This window comes from Protopterus annectens, chromosome 1.part0, assembly GCF_019279795.1.
Source record: "Protopterus annectens isolate FY-2018-M chromosome 1.part0, PAN1.0, whole genome shotgun sequence".
Lineage (NCBI taxonomy): Eukaryota > Metazoa > Chordata > Ceratodontiformes > Protopteridae > Protopterus > Protopterus annectens.
This window is the reverse complement of record NC_056725.1, coordinates 878,603,552-878,626,877: the sequence shown is the minus strand read 5'-3', so window position 1 is coordinate 878,626,877 and position 23,326 is coordinate 878,603,552. Positions and strand designations below refer to the sequence as shown.

At 43.2% G+C, this 23,326-nt stretch overlaps 1 protein-coding gene across 3 annotated transcripts in view; it reads left to right on the top strand.

Moving 5' to 3' along the window:
- The window catches only part of SLC18B1 (solute carrier family 18 member B1), a 1,776,356-nt gene that overhangs the window by 626,743 nt on the left and 1,126,287 nt on the right, over positions 1-23,326 (top strand). For all 3 annotated transcript variants that reach the window (XM_044063787.1, XM_044063796.1, XM_044063806.1), the window contains exon 6: positions 11,838-11,994. In XM_044063787.1, the coding sequence (XP_043919722.1) occupies positions 11,838-11,994 (157 nt within the window). The remainder of the gene's footprint in view (positions 1-11,837; positions 11,995-23,326) is intronic.

Here is a 23,326-nt window from a genome sequence, read left to right as displayed (position 1 = left end):
CTTCCATTTAGACCAGCTGCAGCCCTCAGGGTGCTCACCAAGTGTGTGGCAGTTGTTACAGCCCATGTCATACTATAGAGGACAAGGGTCTTTTCATACATAGATTCATAGATTCATAGATTTATACTAAGCTAACTGCCCTTGCGAGCCATTTTAAGCCTAGCCAATTATCCCTTGTAAGACTCAAACCCTGCACTTTGTGCTTGCAAGGCAAACACCTTAACCATTAGGCCACCCTCCCAACCCCAATGCATGGATGACTGATTCCTGGTGGTTCCCACAATAGTCATTCTCAAGGCCTCTAGGGACTACCAGCTAGTTCTGTTTTAGTTTCTAGCGATAGTAGTGAATACTGCAATAATTCAGCTGATGCCCTTACAGTGCATCACATTCACTGGATGCAGCATTAACACTCTTATCTTTCAGCCTTTCTTCCAGGGCAGAATTCAGATCTTAAGAATTGGTAGTTTCAGAGATTCTGAGAAACCAACAGGTGACAACAGGGCTGTGTCTTTAGGCACTAGATGTCATTCTCTCCTTTGTTTACATAGTCTCCAGTGTCTGGTTTCACATGAGAGTATTGCGGTGGACACACTGAGTAGAGTGGACTCAGTTGTTGGTGTCTCTAGACTTCCATCTTAAGATCTCCAGAGAGTGCAAGGATCATCTCACATGATGGATTCACAAGTTTTTCTTGTTTCTGGATGGACCCTTCCAGTCTCCTATCCCAGTTGAGATGGTCACCAAAGATGCTTCTTTCTAGGATAAGCAGGCCATTATCACCAGCATATTATTTGAGAGACATGGATAGAGACAGAGGCCACCTTGAATACTGGCGTTCTGGAATGAGGGGCGGCCCTTCTGACCTTCCAGTTGCCCCCCCCGATGATATTGTCATTTTTTCTGGGGTATGATATTTGAATAACAAAGTGAGCACTCATTCCTACTCTCTTTTTCTCAGAGCTATGAGAGTTTCAGAGTAGCCCTTTGCACACAGTTGATTTCTTGTAGCCAGAATATCCTGGAACTAGCCAACTCATTAGAGGACCATCTAGCTGTTGCCTGCTGATGTTTGCTGATGCATCTTGACTGGTCTTTCAGCCAGTCAATAGCCAGAACTTCTGTCATTGTGAGAAGCCTTGCTATGAGCTAGCTGCATCTCTTATCCATTCTACATACGGTGACTTTTCTTCTCTCATTCATCCCTTCGGAAAGACATCTCAGAGATGTAGTCATGCAGAAATGGCCTTCTACATCTCATGTATGGATGTAATGGGATCCTATCTCGCCTACATTCATGACAGATGGGTTCGGAGCCGATCCATCGGCTCCGACTCGGCAACTAATACACTAGCACGAAGTCTCTCATTGGCTGGGCTACTCCCTATCCCAGGATGCACTACACCTGCTTCCCCAGATCTCGTTTGCCGCTTTACAAGCAGGACGTGGTCTCGACTTGGCTGGAGCTAAGTGGTTCTTTTTACCTTTATTGGTCTTTGACCTTGGGGTTTTTTGTCATATATTAACCAAACAGCTGTTTTAACGGCTATTCCTTACTATTTGTTACATTTGAGTGCTTGAGTGTCTTCTGGTACTTTATTTTTTCAGTCGGGCAAGGCCCGTTTAAGTTAGAGGGCCTTTGCCCTTCCCTTGTGTGCTATTTAGCCTTAATTACTTTTTTGTGGTTAATTGTTTTTTCGGGCCAAGCCCGTTTAAATTAGAGGGCTTTGGGCTGTTGGACTTGTTTTGTCTGTTTGTTTGTGAGGTAAACTTTTTCCTAAGTACTCGCGCCATTGTGTCTCGTGCTTTTCAGTTGGCGCAATTCTGTCATAGTGCTTACTCATTGTGGTAAAGTCTTACTTGTTGAAGGGCCTGTACTATGTCTAAGGAACAAAAGTCAGGGTTTAAAAAATGCACTCGGTGCAGTTATAAAATGTCCATCACAGACAGCCATTCAGTCTGTGTTTATTGTTTGGGACCGAAACATCTGCAAGAGACTTGTAGCGTATGTCATGCTTTTTCTGGTTGAGTTCTTCAAGAACGCAAGTACAAGTTGATATTGAAAGGGCTTATCAAACCTTCTTTTGAGGAAGCCTTAAATCCTCCTGTTGCTTCCAAAAAGAAAAGATCGTCGGCACTGACAAGTCCGTCGGAGCCGACTTCTAAAAAGACAAAATTGACCTCTTCTTCCTCGGCTCCACTGACTTCGGGGCCGAGGGTTGAAGGGTCTGCCTCGATACCTCCTACTTCGGCTCCATTGCCCTCGGAGCCGCAAGTTGGAGTATCGAGGTGACTCACCTCCATCGGTTCCAATGGCTTCGGAGCCGGTGGAAGTGTGCAGCTCAGACTCTTCCCCCTCAGCTCTGAAGAAGGCTCCTTCGGTGCCGATGGTGGTTCATGCTGTGGTGGAGTCGGCGCCGATAGCATTGGAGCCGTTTCGGAGCCGGTCCCCTTCTCCCTCGGAGCCGAGAGGAAAGTCTTCTCGAGTGTCTACCTCCTCTAAATCCTCGAGACTGTCAGATTCGGACCTGGATAGGGTTTTACAGAGGCTATTCCAATCTCCAGTGTTTACTAAAATGGTCTCGCTCCAGCACAGTTTGCCGGAGCCGATCCCTCCAACACATTTGATTCCTCCTCCAACCTCTTCGGAGCCGTTGGAGCCGGTGGTGGTGGAGCAATGTGGAACCATTCGGTCGGAGCAGAGACCTCTTACAGGCCTCTCGACTCCGACTGTGCTTCCTACCCTGTCCTCCGGTTCAGGGTTTGGTACTGCGACCTCTTCAGCCGGGCCCGAGGGAAATACCTTGGGATTGGGTGCTTCGGTGCCTAGTCTTCCTCTCGGAGCATCGGCTGCTGGAATTCCCAGTGCCATCGTGGCCTCTAGACCAGTGACCTCCTTGGATTCCGGAGGTCCGGCTTTTGAGGCCATGAGGAGCGCGCTGGCCATGCCTTTGCCGGTTCAACAAGATTCTACCTCACCGTCCCTAGATTTGGAGACTGGTGCCTCTGTTGTGTTGCAGCCCCTGGCAGCGGGCCCCAGGGCTTGAGGATACCCCATCGCCTTCTTCGGTGGTCCGTCCGAATCTGCTTCGGACGAACCCCCACGGAAGAAATTGTGTAAGAGGAAACACGTAGACTCCCAAGATGAGTCTATTACATCGGATACTGACCTCGATGACGCAGAAGGGTCCCCCAAATCATCTTCGGATGATATCTCCTTCTCAGATATCTTGGAGATTCTGAGACAGAGAGGTGACTGGCAAGCCAAAACCCCTTCAGCTGAGGAGTCAGTCTTCCTCAAGGCCTTTGGGGCCCAGCCTTCCACCTCCTGGGTGTCTCCGCCCTTCAATGAACTCCTTGATTTGGTTTCTCAAGGGTGGGAACACCCTGATTCTGTGGAACCGGTGCCTGCGAGGCCCAATAAATTTTTGTCAGCCCCCCCCCAGAACCAGTTTCTCACAAAGGGTGTGCCTGTAGATACTTTGGTGGTGGCTTCTGCCACACAGCAGGACGTGGCAGAGGCTTCGACGTCTATTCATCCTCCTAATAAGGATTCTAGGAGTATGGATAGGTACGAAGCGTACCCTGTCCTCAGCGCCTTTACCTTACGGTCGCTGAACTACTTATGTCATTTTACGAGGCTCCAAAGGGATCTTCTCAAAGAGCTAAATGACTCTCTTGTTGGTAATCTACCTGAGGCGCTGGCCCTGACTGTTGGCACACAGATGACTACCCTTTTTTCTATTGTTAACTCGTCCATGAGGCTCATCTCATATGCGGCGAAGGGTAGTAGAGCAGGAACAGGCGTTGCCCTCAGGAGACAAGCCTGGTTACGCTTGTGTTCGCTCACGGAGGCTTTCAAGTCTTCCTTCACGACGCCTCCCTTTGATGGGTCATCTTTGTTTGGACCCAAGGTGAAGGACACACTAACTAGGTGCAGCAGGAGGGCAAGACTTTGACTGCCGTTGGTGCCCGATTTTCCGCTCCTTCTAGGCCTTACCCCAAGGCTGGGAGAGGAGGGAAAATGTGGTTTAAAAATCTCAGAAGTCTTTCCCTACTCCACCCAGTGATTCCCTCCAGAGGCAGGAGGGGGATTTTGGAAGACGCCGCCCAGAGGTGGCAGAGGCCCCAACTCTGGAGACCGCGATTCCTTTCGTGGTTCTTCATACAACCAGCGTTCCTGAGTTGTTGCCCGACTGTGCATCTCCGAGCCAGTCGGGTCGCTGGCGCACTCCACAAGCTTGGGAATCCATAACAAGCGATCAATGGGTGCTTCGATTATTACCGGAGGTTATATCATCCCTTCAACAAACCCCCTTTCTTTGAGGGAAATCCCGGACGCATTCACCCAGTCATGGGATCAAGCAGTATTAGAGGTTTCAAAGCTGCTTGAAAAAAGAGCCATCCAGCCTGTCCCCACCGACCAGATCGGATCAGGAACTTACTCAAAATTATTTTTGGTACCAAAAAAGACAGGGGACTTCAGGCCCATTTTGGACCTCAGTTCATTGAATCGCTTCAGAAAGAAGTCCAAATTCTGAATGGTCACTCTTCAATCTATTCTTCCTTTGCTGGAAAAAGATGCATGGATGTGCTCCATAGACCTCCAGGACGCTTACTATCACATTCCCATAGCTCAAGAGTCCAGGAGACATTTACGCCCGCCTCGGAGTCAGTCATTTCAATTCGAGCACTGCCCTTTGGTCTCACCACAGCCCCAGGGTGTTCACCAAGTGTCTGGCAGTGGTAACTGCTCACCTGAGAAGTCTGGGATTCCAGGTGTTTCCTTATCTAGACGACTGGCTCCTTACGCCACCTCCGAGCATCTACTACTCCAAGCGCCAGAGCCACGCTCACCTTGGGCCGCTTTCTTGGGGATCACGCTCAATTTGCAAAAATCTGTACTACAGCCATCTCAGCATATTACCTTCATAGGCTTAGACTTAGACACAAAAGAATGCGCCTTTTACCGCAGCAAGAATTCAGGTGTTACAAGATCAAGTCAGATCCTGTCTCCCTACAAAGAGCCCCGCCCATCGGATCCTACAACTGTTGGGCTCGATGGCTTCGACCATACTTTTGGTTCCCTTGGCCAGACTTCATATGCGAATTTTACAATGGTTACTGTCGGTTCAATGGTCTTATCAGGAACTTCCATTGAACCACTTAATCATAATCACGGAAAGTTGCCGCCGAGATCTGCATTGGTGGCTTCTCCAATCAAATCTCACCAGGGCTTACCCTTTATACCACAACGCCCCGCTGCCACTGTGACTACGGACGCCTCCCAGGTAGGGTGGGGGGTCATTACCTGACAGGTCGGTCCAAGGCACATGGCAGATCCAGGAAACGATTTGCATATCAATGTCCTGGAGATGAGAGCGGTACTATTGGTACTCCAAGCTCTCCATCACGCCTCCCACAGGGCCCGACATTGTTATCCTATCCACAACATGTCGGTGGTATGGTACATAAACAAGCAAGGTGGAACCAGGTCTTACCCACTATGCAGAGAAGCCATGAGACTTTGGCACTGGGCGGTAGCTTCCAACCGCTTTCTAATGGCAACGCACATACCGGGAAGTCCAATGTGATTATGGACAGATTAAGCAGGACCATTCTTTTACCCCACAAATGGTCCTCAACCAGGGTATAGCTGCGAAAATCTTCGACAGATGGGGTCATCCTTGCTGCACCTGTTTGCCAGCCCTCACAATGCAAATGCAGAGAGTTCTTCACACTGTTCCTCTCAGGGACAGACTCCCAGGGACGCTCTGACTCACATTTGGCCCCGGTCTTTCTACGCCTTCCTCCGCTCCTCTTACCGAGGGTGATACAGAAGGCCATTTACATGGAGAGCGAGATGATTTTGATTGCCCCGCACTGGCCTCGTCAAGTTTGGTTTCCTTTCCTACAGAGGCATGCGATAGAAGGTCCATGGTTTCTGGATCCGGTGCCAGACCTGTTGATTCATCAGTCAGGACAGCTTCATCCGTCTCTCAGGTCCCTGAAGTTGGCAGCATGGTTACTCCACTTCCATCCTTAGTCCGAGACAATGCTCTTTCCCCGGACGTGGTCCATATACTGTCTTCTTCTCATAAACCTTCCACCATCAAACTTTATTCCAGTAAATGGAAAAGGTTTGCTTTCTGGGCTCAAGAACGGGGTATAGATCCTCTCACTGCACCAGTATCGGAGGTTCTGAATTTTCTGGCTTCCCTTTTTCAGTCGGGCTCTTCAGTTTCTACCATTAAGGTTCAGCTAGCGGCCATTTCTAATTTTCATGCTTCATTTGAACCTTCATTGATGTCTCACAAACTTTGTAAGGCCTTCCTTAAAGGGGCTTGGCTCCTGAGGCCTCCTTTATCTCATCCTGTCCCCCCGTGGGATTTGAATATGGTTCTTGCTGCCCTAACTGCCCGTCCTTTCGAACCAGCTGCTACCTGTGATTTAAAATTTCTGTCTTGGAAAACGGCCTTCTTAGTAGCCATAATCGTTGAAGGCGAGTTTCAGAACTTCAAGCTCTTTGTTCTGATCCTCCCTATTTGATTTTTCACAAGCATAGAGTTTCATTTTTATTTATTCACAAGCTAACAAAGACCTCCCCTTTCCAGTCAAGGCTCATTCTACCAGGGCAGTGGCTACTTCCGTAGCTTTTCACTCCAAGTTATCAATAGATGATATTTGTGCTGCAGCAACCTGGACTTCTCCGCACACTTTCATTTCTCATTACAAATTGGATGTGGTTTCTCGAGGCAGAGCTTCCTTTGGTTCCACAGTTCTCAGGAGTGTTTTCCAATGAGCCACCCGAAGTAGGTGCTAGGACGCTGTCCCATCTGTCATGAATGTAGGCGAGATAGGATCCCATTACATCTTTTAGTTATGTACTTACCATAACTTTGGATGTATGGGATCCATCTCACATTCATAAGTACCCACCCTCCTTCCCCTTCCATTTGGATTTAGAGGAGCTGTAGTCCCTCTTTTCTTGGCGTTCTTTCTTGAAGAACTTTAGTTGGTTATTGTGACTACTAGTTTTTCTGTGTTTGCATGGATGTATGAAAGCGAACAAACAAGATCTGGGGAAGCAGGTGTAGTGCATCCTGGGATAGGGAGTAGCCCAGCCAATGAGAGACTTCGTGCTAGTGTATTAGTTGCCGAGTCGGAGCCGATGGATCGGCTCCGAACCCATCTGTCATGAATGTAGGCGAGATGGATCCCATACATCCAAAGTTATGGTAAGTACATAACTAAAAGTTTTCCCATTTTCCCAAGTTTGTAGATGAAGCCAAGATAAAGAAGGCCAGGCCACTCTGACATCCCCTTTTTGGCTCTGCTATTACATCACCTTTTGGACAAGCCCCTCCTTCTAAGACCATCCAGGAGAAGTATTCAGGCAAATGGGTATCAGGCCTTGTCCAAATGATGGCACGTGATTGGTAAGCTGCACACAGCAATATTGTTTTGCTGTAACTTAATCATGGCACTGATTGTTGGCTTATTCAGTTCTGTGAGTAGGCACAGTAAATGTGAGAAATTACTTCAGCTCAACAAGAAGTGCAAATAAAAAATGCTTTTTTGTTCAGCTGAAAAGAGTTTTCTCACATCTAATTTACTTTTGCTTTTCAGCTTTAGGTAGTTGTGATCTAGCCTACCTATAGTCAGCAGTGTGACAATTAACAGATTTTAGGCAAGCATTAATGAACCAAGTGGCACACACAACCTGATCCATGTGCAATCATACTGCAGTTGCTTATGTAATTATTTTCTTGGTTTCCTTTAAAAGGTTGAAAATATCAGGTGTAGTGATGGTATTTCTTTCCTTTCAGTTTTTTTCTTTTTAGCTACTTATGCTTGTACTTCCACCAACCACATTCAAAAAATAGTTAAATAAAAAAGGAGGGTTTACTACTGTACTTACAGAGTACATACTATTTACAGTGTGTGTACTGCAATACATCCTGTGACCTGTGGTAGTAGCAGAACTCTCATAAATAGGGTGGAAAACAGTGGAAGGTCAGAATTCTTGTGCATCAGCTGCAGTTTGGGCAAGATTATTTTGAATGGCCACCTCAGGTAATCTTATTGATTCTTGTGCTACAGGTAGTAGTCAGAGATCTGCAAGCAGGAAGCAACTATCAGGCAAGTTATTGAGAACATTTCTTAAACAGAGTCTTCATGAGATTAATTGTATTACCAGGCAGAATGTCAAACAGTGAGAAGTATACTGAGTTTCCAAAGGAGCGACACCAGCTTGACTTCCAGTATGTTTTCTGTGAAAAAAAATCTCTCTCTCTCTCTCATACACACACACACACACACACACACACACACACACACACACACACACACACACACACACATTATCCACTCTCCTCTCCAGGCAAGCAGTATATCTCTTTCGCATTCATGCTAAATGCTGTCATACAGCAAGCCTGTGATGAGGAATGTCTTGCCCACCTTCTGACCTGAAACATTTGACTGTTACATATATCCTTTGAGTCTGTAAGTTTGGTGGACTTGAATTTTGTGTCTTGGCAAATGTTTTTCCTGGTCACCATTATCTTAACCTCTTGGAACTCAGGACTTCAGGCTGGTATATATTAAGAGCCTTGTGTCATCTTTCAAAAAGGATGGGTTTTGCTATAGGTGAATTATCTTTTGGTTTCTGAACTATCAGTGTTGTGCATTCATGCCGCATTTTTCTTTCTGAGTACTGAAAAAGAAGATGGCATATCTTACATACTGTGAATGTTCACCATCCATTAAGGATTTACCTGCACTGAGTACATTCAGACATGGAGTTAGAGCAATTCGGAAGATTTGCATTTATTAGACATAAGCTTTCCAGATGGATTGCGATATACACCCACTTTGTTACCACAATGCTATCAAGTGCCTGGCCAGTGCAGTGACATGATATACCACTGAGGGGGTACTGTTTATCTGTAGTACATCTTTCTGGAATGTGTCCTTGGTGAACATCTGTGCTGTTACCATTTGGTTTTCAGTGATTGTCTTTAACAAGCAGTATTATTTTGACTTCCAGACCATGATAAAATAATTTTCTGTGATTCTACCAATGTTCTCCTTCTGCTTTCTCTAGTTTTCCCTTTTTGGTTATTCATGGAATTCTGGCCAAGTATTCCACTAATTGCAGCAGGCCCTTGAAGCAAGTTGCAGTGGATGTGTTGAGTATTCTTCATATCATTTAATCTTTAAGACAGTCATCTTTAAGGTGTTATTCTCTCCACCTGTATTAGATGCTTCTGCTTCTTGCTGACAGCCGGACTTCTTATAATTAGACTTCATGTTAATAATTCTGTAATTTTGTCAACCGGTGGGTTTCCTTGTAGATGTAGCCCTGTTTCTTAATAGTGATCAACAGTGGGATACTGGTAATGAACTTGTAACCTTTAACCCAGAAGGATGTGTGTACGTACCTAATGTGGAAACTCAGTATTTCAAGAAGAGTTTTGTGAGGGCAAAAGAATAACATTCAATAAAGTGTTTAGCCACTGCTTGGAGCTCTCTTAAAAATCAGATGATAAAGAGAACATTTGTATATGTGTAATTTTCAAGTGTAGCAGGGCAGTGGAAATGCCTTGGTCAGGCAGCAACATTGCTTGGAATAAGACAAAAGGTATTGCTACCTTGTAAAAAAATAAGTTTTGCAACATGAAATTAAAAGAAAGCTCAAATACCTAGTTTGCAATGCAGTTTTCCTAGAGAAGGAACAAGAATGAATAAAGGATGTGATTTACAGATGTGTGTGAGGGGCTGAAGCTGAACCCAAGTAACTTGAGAGGAGTGAAGGGAGACTTGACTGAAGATTTAACTCATTCCCTCCAGTAGAACTCTCTTGAGTGTGTATCTTTAACTCAAAAATGAAATTATCACATTTTTAACAAATAATCATTGACAGAGGTCATATATGTGTTTGCTATCATGTATGCTTCAAGATAAAATTTTCCAATACCTTGTATGTAACATGGTTTTGGAATTATTAATGCAAACATGCTGTAGATATGTGAAAAGGTTAAAAGACAGGTGAAGGGGGGGGGGGTTCTGCTGTAGATGATGGAGCAAGACAAAAGTAGAGCCCACCCTTATATATTTTCAGGATAAGCCAGAAATGTATCATAGAGGAATTCAGCCCTGACTATAACCCATCTGGATTAATGCCTCAAACATCTGAGAAGCTATCATGGAAGAATGACTGTGCCCATCTGTGGGGGAGAAATGCACTCACACACGCATTGAGATGGATCATTAGTAGAGGGTGGTGAGATGCCGGGGGGTCTTTTCTTATGGGAGGCAGCAGCATTGCCATGGAGGTGGGATGAAAAGCACATTCCTTTGCGCGTCCATTTTACAGATTGTGTGTGTGTGTGTGTGTGTGTGTGTGTGTGTGTTGGGGGGGGGGATAAGAGAATATAACAAAAAACAAATCTCAGCAGCAGTATGATGCTGCCTCAGGTGTCTTTTTGCTGGACTCAGGCATGGATCAGAGTTTGTCCTGGGGAGGAAACAGAGGCCCTCAGAGCTGTAGATGCTCTTCTGCAGGGAGAGAAAAAAAATATATATATATATATATATATATATATATATATGTATATATATATATAGTGTACTCTGAAATAGAATTGTAGATGTTGTAGTGAGAATGAGCTTGGTGAAAAGGACATTTCTTAGGACATAGTAGTTGTAAGAGTTGTATACAGGGATAAGATGTCATGGAGATATGGATATTTGTGAGAAGTGGGGTGGATGAGGAGATTAGAGGAGCTGTAGAGTTCTTTTTTCTGCAGAAATTTTGTCATTTTATGTGTAGTAGTTAAAAAATATGTAGGAGGTACAAAACACTTCTAAAATGCAGTAGTCTATTTAACACCGAAAGTGTGATACGAGTCCTTGGAAACAGGTGGACAGTAGTTTCTCCTTTGATAATCACATCGCCACAGTAGTCAGTAAATCCTTCTACGTGGCACACCTCATCACAAAAGGTTTCTCATCTAGGAAAAAAGGTCATTGTTCCCCTCTACTCATCACTCATTAGACCCATTATAGCGTACAATGCCCCTTTTGGTATGTACCTCACAAGACATCTACAACAACTGGAAAGGCCACAGAAATACCTCACAAAGAGGATTACCGGCCTCAGTTGCCTTACGCAGACAGTCTCAAAAAACTCTGACTTTACTCTGTCGCATATCGTCTACTGAGAGGCGATCTCTGCCTAACATACAAAGCTATGTCAAACCCAGAGCTGTTGGACATGGACCTAAACCTTGTTACCACAATAAACAGAACATGCTAGTGGGATAGATTCCTGTCCCAGAGACTTCCCATACTCTGGAACAAACTACCTGTCTATATCAAACAAAGCTCCTCATTAGCACTCTTCAAGAAAAATCTTGATGATTGGATGGGAGATAGGAAATTCACCCCGGGGATCACTTCTGTGGCTCTGCTTGACAGGGGCACAGGAAAATAATTTTCTTGGGTGGCAAAAGCCAGGGTACCGTTTGGCTAGGCTTATATAGGCCCTAGGGCCAATAGCCTAGTACCTACCTATGAACCTATGTTTGCATTTTATGTTTGAAATCATTATTAATCAAACAGTGAAATAGTCACATTTATTACTCTGTCTTATTGCAGAATATTACGTTTTATAATACAAAATATAGACATTATTTAATAGAGTTTGATAGCTGAGAAGTATTTTTTATTATATTATCTGTTACATCTAATTTTCTTTCATTGTGACTTTTTCATCAGTTGTGTTGTGTTTATAGAACATTTCTTCATCTGTATTCCCTTTTTTGTATTTTTAGGGAACTCTTGAAATTTTTACAGGTCTTGGATTGGTACTAGGCCCTCCACTTGGTGGCATTTTATATGAGAAGTTTGGATATGAAATCCCTTTTATCGTGCTTGGATGTGTAGTTTTGCTAATGGTTCCACTGAATATGTACACTGTACCAACGTATGGTATGATAAAATTGCTTTTTTATGTGTAGTATTTCTAAAGATTATGCAGTTTTCTATATTATACTGTTAGTAATTTTCTTTTGCTGTGGATGTAATGTAAATATTTACAAATATGAAAACATGTAAGCACCTGTTGCACAAAGTGATCTATTTGTATTTTTTTCAAATATTTCATCAGAAATCTACCCTTATTTGTTAAATTTTCCTTTCTAGCTCCCCCTGCTACATACCGATTCCTGAAGATCAGGTTCTATTCCCTACCTGTAAATAATATTGTCTGCTGGAAAGCTTATTATTTATTTCAAAGTCTTCTGAAGGGCCATAATAGTAGTAAGCTCATTCTAGCCTGGCGACCTGAGGGAGGACTCAATCTTGAGGGAAATACAAAACTCCTACCAGACCATGGCTCCGATTATCTCTGTGTCTTCAGGGGCCTTCTGCTGTCGAACATCGGTTCTGGCGGCCTTCCGATTCTCGGACTCATGTCCTCATTATTTCTCCGGGCCCGCGGAGCCCGAGCAGACAACGTGAGTCACAAGGGGAGCTTGCCTTGACGACAGAGTCGGTTCCCCCTAGAGGCAGAGGGTTTTAGAAGGATATAAATATATGCCATTCCCTCCCAATAACCCCTTACTGCCAGCAATCTACTATTATTGTCTTTTTTCCTTTCTTGTCAATATTGAAGCCCCTGTAACAATCGGTATTATTACTCCCATTGTCCTTTGTCCCTCTTATTCTGCTGAAATGTCCACCCTGAAATCCTTTCTTTAACAAGTTCACATGCTCAGTCATATCAAAATGAGTCTCCTGTACCAATGCTATTTGCACCACCACTTATTAATATAATTCATTATTCTTTCTATAACTTTACTTTCTATGTTAATATTTACAGAGCAGCCCTTGTGATAAAAAGCTATTACCTGCCCCTATCTTGTATAACAGTTCTTTCAAATTTTAGCGGACATACACATACTTATTGTGGCAGGCTGACCTGTTGTATAGCTAGTTGCTCTTATTTCCATTTGAACTCTTATCCCATTTTTCAAAAATTTTTGCTTCCTTGAAAATAGATTTTTGAACCCCCCCCCATCCCCTTTTAACTTAAACCCCCAAACTGTGTACATTTTTGAAAAATAAGGTTCACCTCTTCAGATAGGAGCACTTGCCCCAAATCCACAGCTGTACTTACAGGTACTACCTATTCCAAAATTAAGGTTACCTGTCTAAATACCACACTTTCATTATTTCCTTTAATCTTTTCATTTCCAGATATTTGACTGATCCTCTTATTTCCAATTCTTTGTGTCACATTCTTGTACACTGTGTATTATCAGCACTTATTGAGTTACTGTGTCCATTGCTTTTACTACATGCATTCTTTTCCATTGTTAATACATTTTTGCAAAATGGTCCCACTTGCTAAAGCTTGTATTCAACTGATTGTTCGCATGCTATTTTATTTTATCATATCCAGAGCCACACTTCATGCAGAACTTAACTTCTTCCATGTTTATTACAGTTCTCGTAACTTTGAGTTCATTCATTTCCTCACTATCGTGTAACTTCACACATTTCTAATTTTGTAGCAGTTTGCCTCTAACTTAAGCATTTTGATTACCACACATGGTTATTTATTATAGTAATGAGTCATGCAGCTTGCTATACGTTTTTTGGCTTGATCTTTAATTCAGTAGCAAAAGCATCAGTACTTTCCATGGATCCTTGTGTTTTATGAAAAACAAATTGCAGGTCTAGTTCATATTTTTCTCTCATCTCACATTCATCTCATTACTAGAGTATTCTGTCTTTCTCTCTTGAAATTCAAATGTATAATAAAGTTAGTGTGGCTTTCCCTACAATATGCAGAAATATGGCATAGTGTATGTTTTCACATTTCTCAGATACTGTGCTCGTCAGGAATAATTCAGATTTCTTGACCCATAGTTTTCAGACATGTTTTTCTGTAGGAGAGGCTTTTCTGAGGCTTTAGCTGCAGATTTCTCAATGAAGTCTAATTTGCCTTGCTTCTCAGACACCGTGTAACATCTGAAGGTGAAACATCAAATAAAGAGACAGTGAAGTACTAACATTCCTCCCTGTTTATTCAACACACTGCATAACACTGTACAGGAAACCAGACCACATGATTCATACATTGATACCCTGAATACTGCTAAAGATGGTAAAATTAAAAAAAAAACATATAATGTTATGCTGTCTTATCTTGCCTTCACTCTTACTGGTTGGGCTTGGAACTGATCCTCTGTTCCTACTCCTGCACTCTAAAGCTCAGAGTCTTACTTGGCTCGTGGCTGAAAACCCTATCCCATGATGCACTAGTGTGCTTCCCCAGATCTCGTTTGCCGCGAATGAAGTTGGAGGTCTCCATTTTGGCTGTGGCTAGGTCTAAATTTTTCTTTGAATATTTTAAATTTTTAGGTTTAATTCTAGCAATATAATACACGATAGTGAATAGCATTTCTCTAGTTTAAAATAATTAACTCTTTCTATTATTTACCGCTTGGTTGCTATTTAGCCGTCGTTTCTCGTTAGACCTTCTCCCTATCCCATTTGTCGTTTTGTTTAAGAATTTATCTGTAAAGTGTGACTTTGTATTTTCTGCTTGCTGTTGGTATTGTTCCCAGAGCTATTGGTCCATTTCAGTTAGAGGGCTACCCCCTTCCCTGTGTGTCGTATACTGGGTGTATCCATTTAAGTTAGAAAAACACTAGCCCATTTAAGTTAGAGGGCAATCAAGTCTCCCTACCTTTCTGCTTTTTCTCTTGTGCGCTTTCAGTTTTCCTGTTATTATTGTATGCTAGTGCTTAGACTTGTATACATAAAGATATTGATATTCTTGGTGTGCTGTACTTCAGTATTATTAGCAAGTGTTGAACTTTGATGTTTAGGTTCCTTTATTGCTGTGTTGTTAAGTTGATATAATTACCAGAATAATGTCCAAGGAACAGAAGGAAGTTAAACCATCTGGTTTTAAGAAGTGCCAAAAATGTTCTCAAAAGATGTCTTTGACTGATGGGCACACGATTTGTGTCTTCTGTCTCTGTGCCATGCATCTTCAGGAATCTTGTAGTATCTGTCACTCGTTCAACTCCAGAGTTTTACTAGAGAGAAAGAACAAATTGATTGTAAGGGGGCTTTTAAAAGTGCCTTTCTCAGAAGCTTTGGAAAGTTAGAAACCTCCATTAAATCTCCACCTTCTAAATCTGATAGATCTAACAAAAGGTCATCTTCATCATTCTTAGGCCAGTCGGAGTCTGCCAAAAAAGTTTCCAAATTGACTCACTTGGATCTGAAGGAAGATGGGTCTGATAAGTCTTCATACTCGGATCCTAAGTTTTCGGAACCAATGGAAAAACATTTTCGGAGCCTGTCTCCTGAATTGACACCAGTCTCCCCAACATTGAGATTGCCCATACTACATAGAATTACCTCACCGACTCCTTCCTCTCTGTCCTCCTAAACCTTATTGGATGATGGCATGGATAGGGTGGTGTGAAGTCTACTGGAGTCGCTGGCACTGGCCAAAATTTTGTCGGCTCCATTTCATTCAGACCCAGAGCCAGTGAAGATTTTTTCATCCACTACGATTCCTCCTGTGAGCCAACCTGGATCGTCAGAGCAGAAATATCTGGAACCGATTGTGATAGAACCGTCGGTGCCGAGACCCACCATTGGGATTTCAGAACCATGTTCTGCTCTGACATCCTCGGTGCTGTCAGGGATGTCTAGGGGCCATAGCTCTCTGACCAGGTCTAGGGAGGGGACTCGGCCCGGCATTTGTCGGGTTTGAGTTTACCCCTCGGTGCCTCGGGTCTATATCAGCTTCAGAGCCGGCTCACTTGGTTCCTCTGCCTCCTCGGAGCTGGAGGGATCCTCGGATCAGGGGAGAGGAGCTTTTGAGCTGATAGGAGTGTGCTGTCCTCCCACACAGGTCTACACGAAGGTTCTGACATTCTTCCCCCAAAGACACCGGCTTCTGTCTCTGCACCACCCCAACCATAGACTAGTGGAGATCCTAGGCCTCAGGTTACCCCATCGGGTGAACTTCCCTCTTCAAAAACCTCTCCAGAATATCCTTTTGAAGAGGGCCCCCAGAAGAGGCTTTGCAAGAGGAAGCATATTGACTCTCCGGATGAGTCTCTTACATTTGACACTGACCTTGAGGAATCAGAAGGCTCCCCACTGTCACCTCAATCTCCTTTGCAGATATCTTAGAGATCCTTAAGCAGAGAGCCGGCTGGAAGTCTATCAACCCTTCGGAGGAGGAGTCAGTGTACCAGAAAGCCTTCGGGTCTCACCCTTCAGCCTCCTGGGTATCTCTGCCTTTCGATGAACTTTTGGAACCAGTGAGTTGGAAAGCATGGGAGTCAACAGATGCAGTGGAACCAGTCCTTTGGAGGCCTAACAAATTTATTACAGCCCCAGATGACAAACAATTTCTATCTAAGGGCTTTCCTGTGGATGCTATGGTGGTGGCATCAGCCACCAATAAGGAACTTGTCGAAACATCCTCATCTGTCTATCCACCTAACAGAGAGTCTCGTGCTGTGGACAAATATAAGAAGCTAGGCTTTTCTTCAGTGACATTTGCCCTCAGATCACTGAATTATTTGAGACACTTCACAAGGCTACAGAGAGATCTCTTGAAAGAACTAGGAGATGCTCTTCAAGGTTCATTAGCTGCAGGGGCCTGAGATAAGGTGACCTCTCAGCTATCCACCTTAACCTCTGTAGTGAACTGCTCCATGAGACTCATTTCATATGCAGCAGATGGAGCGAGTAGAGCATCGGGTTCGGGAGTTTGCTAAGGAGACACTCTTGGATGCACTTGTGTAACTTCGTGGAACCCTTTAAGTCTACCTTTGTCAACGCCCATTTTGATGGTTCCTCACTCTTTGGACCGAAAGTCAAAGATACACTCACTAGATGCAAGCAGGAAAGGAAATCTCTCTCTGCAGTTGGAGTACATTTTTCTGTACCTTCGAGACCGTATCCTAAGGGTCTGGGGGGGGGGGGGGTTCAAAAAATCCCAGGGAGTTTTTCAAGGCACACGAGGTGAACCTTTCCCCAGAGGCAGAGGGGGAGGTAATAATGGCAGATGCCAGCATCACGGCAGAAGGGGTCTGCAGAACCAGAGCGACCTCAATTCCTTTCTCGGTAGGCCCTTCCAGCACTCCTGAAGGGAGGCCTGCCTACCCACGTCTGGAGGCAGTCGAGGATCGTTTATCTTTGTACCAGGAATCCTGACAAGAAATTACAAGAGAAAGATGGGTACAAAGCATAATATCCAGAGGCTACTCCATATCCTTTTCCCTCCCCATCCCAGTCTCGAAAAACATCCCAGACATTCCACCCAGTCAAAGGGATCAGGAGCCTGTAGATATTCAAAAGTTGCTAGACAAGAGAGTCATCCAAAGAGACCCCCCCCCCAGATCAGATATGATCCGGAACTTACTCAAGATTCTTTTTAGTCCCAAAAAGAATAGGGGACTAGAGACCCATCTTGGATCTCAGCAAATTAAATGAATCTGTAAAGAAGACCAAGTTCTGGATGGTGACACTGCAGTCAATTCTTCCCTTTTTAGGAAAAGACAATTAGATGTGCTGAATCAAGATGTGTACTACCACATAAAAATGGACAGGCCATCAAGGAGCCCTCTGCACTTCCGGCTGGGAGCCAGTCACTACCAGTCTCACTACAGCACCCAGAGTGTTCACCAAATGCATGGCAGTGGTTTCAGCTCACTTGAACCGTCTAGGATTCCAAGTGTTTCAGACAACTGGCTCCTAACTGCCACCAATAACAAACAAAATTCCAACTCCAAGAACGTCAATACTTTATCCTTCTTCAGTGCATTATACAGTCTGTAACATTACTCAGAGTGTGGGAATGGGCAATGTCTTCCCAAAGCTGTCTAGTGGCAATGCATATCCCTGGGAGATCCAATGTGATAGCAGACAGACTCAGCAGGGCAATAATCATGCCTCATGTGTGGTCCCTAAAGCAAGAGATAGCGGAACGGATTTTCTGAAAGTGGGGTCAGCCTTGCTGCAACCTCTTTGCCACCCCCCTAAACACCAAATGCAGCAACTACTTTGCCCTAGTCCCCCCTCTGGGGGAGTCACCAAGGGATGCACTAGTGCAAAATTGGCCCTCGGGACTTCTTTATGCTTTTCCCCCCTTCCCTCTAATACCCAAAGTCATCCAGAAAGCCAAGTCCTTGGGAAGCAGGCTGATTCTCAATGCCCCATACTGGCCTTGTCAGACCTGGTTTCCCTTCCTTTGGCCTCATCTTCAAGAGGAACCGTGGATTCTGGACCTTCTGACTCATTTTTCAGGAAACGCACCACTCCTCCGTCCAGACCCTCAAGTTGATGGCTTGGCTGCTCCAGTTCCAAATGTAGTCAGGCTTCCTACTCTCACACCAGCAGTAAAACATATACTACTTTCCCCATATAAGTCCTCTATCAGAAAATTATATCTCAGTAAATGGAGGAGATTCTCTTATTGGGCTTCAGAAAGAAATCTTGACCCATGTTCTGCTCCAATTAGCTCTATTTTGGATTTCCTGGCTGAATTGTTTCATAAAAGCTCTGCTGCAGCTACTCTCAAGGTTCATTTGGCTGCAATTTCCAGTTTTCTTATAGGTGATGTAACTCTAAATTTGATGTCCCACACATACCATCTTCCACCCTGAGATCTAAATTTTGTACTGTCTCGCTTGATCCTTCCTCCATTTGAGCCTGGATCAACATGTGACATCAAATTTTTATCAGGGAAAACAATTTTACAGATTGCTATCGCACTGCCAGAAGAGTCTCTGAGCTTCAAGACTTCTTATATGATTTTCCATAAGGACAGGGTATTTCTGCTAACTAATCCACCTTTCTTACCAAAGGTGTGCTCGGAAGCTAATCTTAATCTTTTGAGCTACCAGTTTTTTTCCCCAGTCATGGCAACAAGGCAGAATATGCACTCCATCAGTTGGACGTGAATAGACAAACTTTGCTTCTATTTACAAAGAACTAAAGTTTTCAGGAAATCTGATCAGCTGTTCATCTCCTTTTCAGAGGCTAAAAAAGGTGATCCTGTTTCAAAGGTCACGCTTTCGAGATGGCTTTCAAATTGTATCACATCTATATACGTTTCTTACAATAGACATCTTCCCTTTAGAATCAAAGGTCACTCCACAAGGGCGATTGCAACTTCATCTGCGTTTCAGGCTAGACTGCCACTAGATAATATTTGCACTGCAGCTACGTGGGCCAAGCCTTACACCTTTATTACTCATTACAAGGTAGACGTGGCCTCCAGGGACAGGGCCTCTTTTGGTTCCACTGTCCTGAAGAATACACTCAGGTGAGCTGCCTAGGAAATATGGTGCTAGGGACACTGTACTAACCAGTAAGAATGAAGGCAAGATAGGACAACATAACATAAAGAAGTTATGTACGTACCATAACGTTCCATGTTTGTTGTCCATCTTGCCTTCATTCTTAATTCCCACCCACCTTCCCCCAGCCTAGAGTTGTTGGAGGACAGAGAGGAATTTTTTTCTTTTACCAAGGAAGTTTTCTGACTTTCACTCTACGTTCTGTAATTTCCTGTAATGCTGTACAAGTTGATACATGTTATAAGTATCGGCAAACAAGATCTGAGGGAGCACACTGGTGCATCATGGGATAGCGTTTTCAGCCACGAGCCGAGTGGAAGACTCTGAGCTTTAGAATGCGGCAGAGTCGGTTCTGAACCCAACCAGTAAGAATGAAGACAAGATGGACAACAAACATGGAATGTTACAGTAAGTACATAACTTCTTTTTACAGTGCAGAGTTTCTATGTATCTGCTGGGTCAGGAGATTACTCATGCAGTGCTGGTCTTATATATCTTGTTGAATGTTTATTTTCTCTGCAGGTGTATGTATTTATTTCATCAGTGTCACTGATGTGATTTTTCCTTACATTTCCACTATGCATGCCCAAGAAAGTGACACATTTAATTTGGTGAAATGTACTGATAATATTGTATTCCATTTCTATGTTTTACTAATTCTTATCTTAGAAAAAAATGTAGTTCTATCTGTATCAGCTTATGTGTTGTTGGCTTGGTAACACCAGCAATAGATGCATTTTAGTAAGATGCATTAGTAGGTTAGTCATTGCTGAAAATAAATGGGGATATATTCTTATAGTAGGTAATGAAAACTGAGATATTATATTAACTGTACCAAACTTTTCATGAATTCAGACTTTTTTTCTGTTAAGGAGACATGGAAATGTGATATTTAAGAAGTAGCTGTCAGAATAGGCATCTGCAGTGGTACAGCTGTTTGCTGATTGAAGTATGGTGGCTTCCATCTGGGAGTTATTAATGATCTTTGCATCAGAGGAGTATAACATTTTTCTTTGCTGTTTGAGCAGCTGATATTTAATCATCTCCTAAGTATTTGTTTTGAGTACTCTTTCCATCAGGTGTTATTATTATTGCTGTTGTTATTATTATTATTATTATATCAATTTTTTAACCAGGTAATAGCAATGGACTCACAGATCCTTTCAGGAGGGATCCGGGAGCAATGTCTGGTTAAGTGACTTGCACGAGGTCATACAGTAGGCCAGTGAGGGCTGAGGGACTCAGATCTTGTACCAGGTCATCATCTACATCTACATCATCATCACTGTTATTATTTCTAAGAACTGTGCAGCTTTGAACTATGGTCCTTCAGGACATCTTAGGTCAGGCTTCTTATCTTAACCGTGTTACTCTCTGCTAAGGGAGTCCTTTATCATTTGATATTTATAAAATAGAGGAGTGAAATTAGTTTATCAGATGCATTTTTTTTTCACTTTAGTAACAACCTCACTAGTATCATACAACTGATCAATAGCAAACACAGCTCAACCTTTTACAGAGCATGTAAAACTTACAAGGCACTAGAAAATTGCTTTGAATAAAATGGAACAAGGAAACTAATATTTTTCTTATGAAACTCTTTTTTTGTGCAGATTCATTAGAAACACAGATTTTAATGCAATTCTTTATTGATTAATACTTAAAAATCAATCACCTCCATTGCTGCTTTAGATGAATCTGTTATATTTTCCAGCCCTTTATCCGAGTCATCAGTTGTTTTCAATGAAGTGTGTTTTACTGCTGTAACCAAAGGGAATGTTGGCATCATGCATTCTATTATCTAACATTCCAAGTCAGCATGCCTTTAAAATGAAGAGAAGTGACGGAATAAAATATAGGAAAACAGAGAAGATGCAACATTTATGGGCTGTTACCATAGTGGTAGATCTGAAAGAAGCAGTTCTATGGTAAACTTTGTCTTAAAGCAGATGTGCTATGACTTCATGGTGGATAAAACTTTTCCTTGTTGCTTTCCAATCACATCCTTCCCATCATATGGCACAGTACTGTCTCCCTCCATTTCTGACGAGGAAAAAGTATGGTCTAAATCGGCGAAAGAAGAAAAAAGGGTAGTGGGTTGATGGTGAAGCTTTTTTTCGTGTTTGTCTTAAAAGTACAATACAGTTCATTAACCAACAGGAGAGGGTATGCTTAGTACATTTCTTGTCCAGTTGGGGTGCAGCATAGGGCACAAAGATTTGATTATCCTTTCCCAATGACTTAATTCTGTCCACATAAAATCAAATCTGTGTATGGACATCCATATAATGAAGAAATGAATGGTTAGACTACTCTGGCAAGTTGATAGGTTATCTTAGGTTAGCCTTATTAATTACCTTGGATATCAATAGTCATAAATACCATTCTGAGAAAACAGATATGGAGGAATGACTGTAAGAGCATAGAGCTTTAAAGTCTTGGTAGCCGAAGCAGCTGAAGTAACAGGGAAGATAAACTCATGACCGTGTTGCAGGTCTGGAACATGATAGACTCTGTGGATAATCTCATGACAGCAGTTGGTCTCCTAGTTGGAAAGTCCCATGTAAGAAGGCCTTACAAAACCATAAGAGATGTCAAAGACATTAAGCCTTGTCCAGTATGAAGGTAAGGTATATCTGCTAAATAGACTGACTGAAGACACAGTAAAGCTGGAATCCAAAATTACCAGCAAAAATGCAGAACTTATGGAATAGGGGTAGAGAAATTGTCTAAACTTCTTCCAGTAGCCCAAATAAAAATAAATAAATAAATAAATAAAAAGTAAAACAAGTGTACTTCACTTGGAATGTTTTCTGAGTAGACAGTCAAAAATCGGGGATCGCACTGTCTGAAAAATCTTAGTACTTTGCAGTCAGTGGGACTGATGCAGTCAAGTGATCGTCTTCATTATTTCTGTATGTGCAGGTGTGGAATATGGGAAGGGTGAGGCAGCAGTGTCCTGAATTTGGAATTTCAGCAGACACTGGACATGGAAGAGCTGAATTAGGGGGAACCAGGTCTGTCTCAGCCAGGACTAAAGCAGTAAAAATGAGATGTAATGTGATCCTATCTTGCCTACATTCAATACTGATGGGCTCGGAGCCGAGAATCGGCTCCGACTCGGCCGTTCTGACTAGCACGAAGTCTCTCATTGGCTGGGCCAACCCTATATCCCAGGGTGCACCACGCCCAAAACCCCAGATCTCGTTTGCCGCTCTTGGAGTATCGACGTGGTCTCATCTTGGCTGTGGCTAAGTACCCTCTTTTGTGATTCTTGATATCTCATAGCAGTTTTCTGTAGGAGAATTTATATTCAAAAGCTATTTTCATAGCTACGTTGTGGTAATTGACTTGTTGTTTGAGTGGGATTGTTTATTCCTGTTGTGTGGTGATCCTTCTGTTTGGCGGGCTAGGCCCATTTGAGTTAGAGGGCCTTTGCCCTATCTTGTGTCTCGGCGTTTAACTTAGAGCCGTTCCCCCGCCCCTAGTGTTTAACTTGTGTTTGACTTGTGTTTGGTGTCATGTCTACCAAAGAAAAAAAACATAAGCCATCGGGCTTTAAAAAATGTGCAAAGTGTAGCTATAAAATGTCTTTGACAGATGATCACGCAATTTGCGTATACTGCCTTGGCGCCAAACACTTGCAAGAATCTTGCAGTGTCTGTCATGCTTTCTCTTCGAGAGTTTTGCAGGAGAGAAAAAATAAACTTATCCTGAAGGGTTTAATTAAACCCTCCTTTGAGGAAGCTGTTTCTCCTCCCTCTGAAAAGTCCAGGGTTAAGTCTAAAAAGAAGTCCCCGGCTCCGTCCTCTTCTTCGGAGCCGCCGGAGAAAAGATCCAGGTCGATGTCCCCTTCCTCGGCTCCACTGGTCTTGGAGCCGTTGGCTATGGGGTCTAAAGCTGTGTCTCCTTCCTCG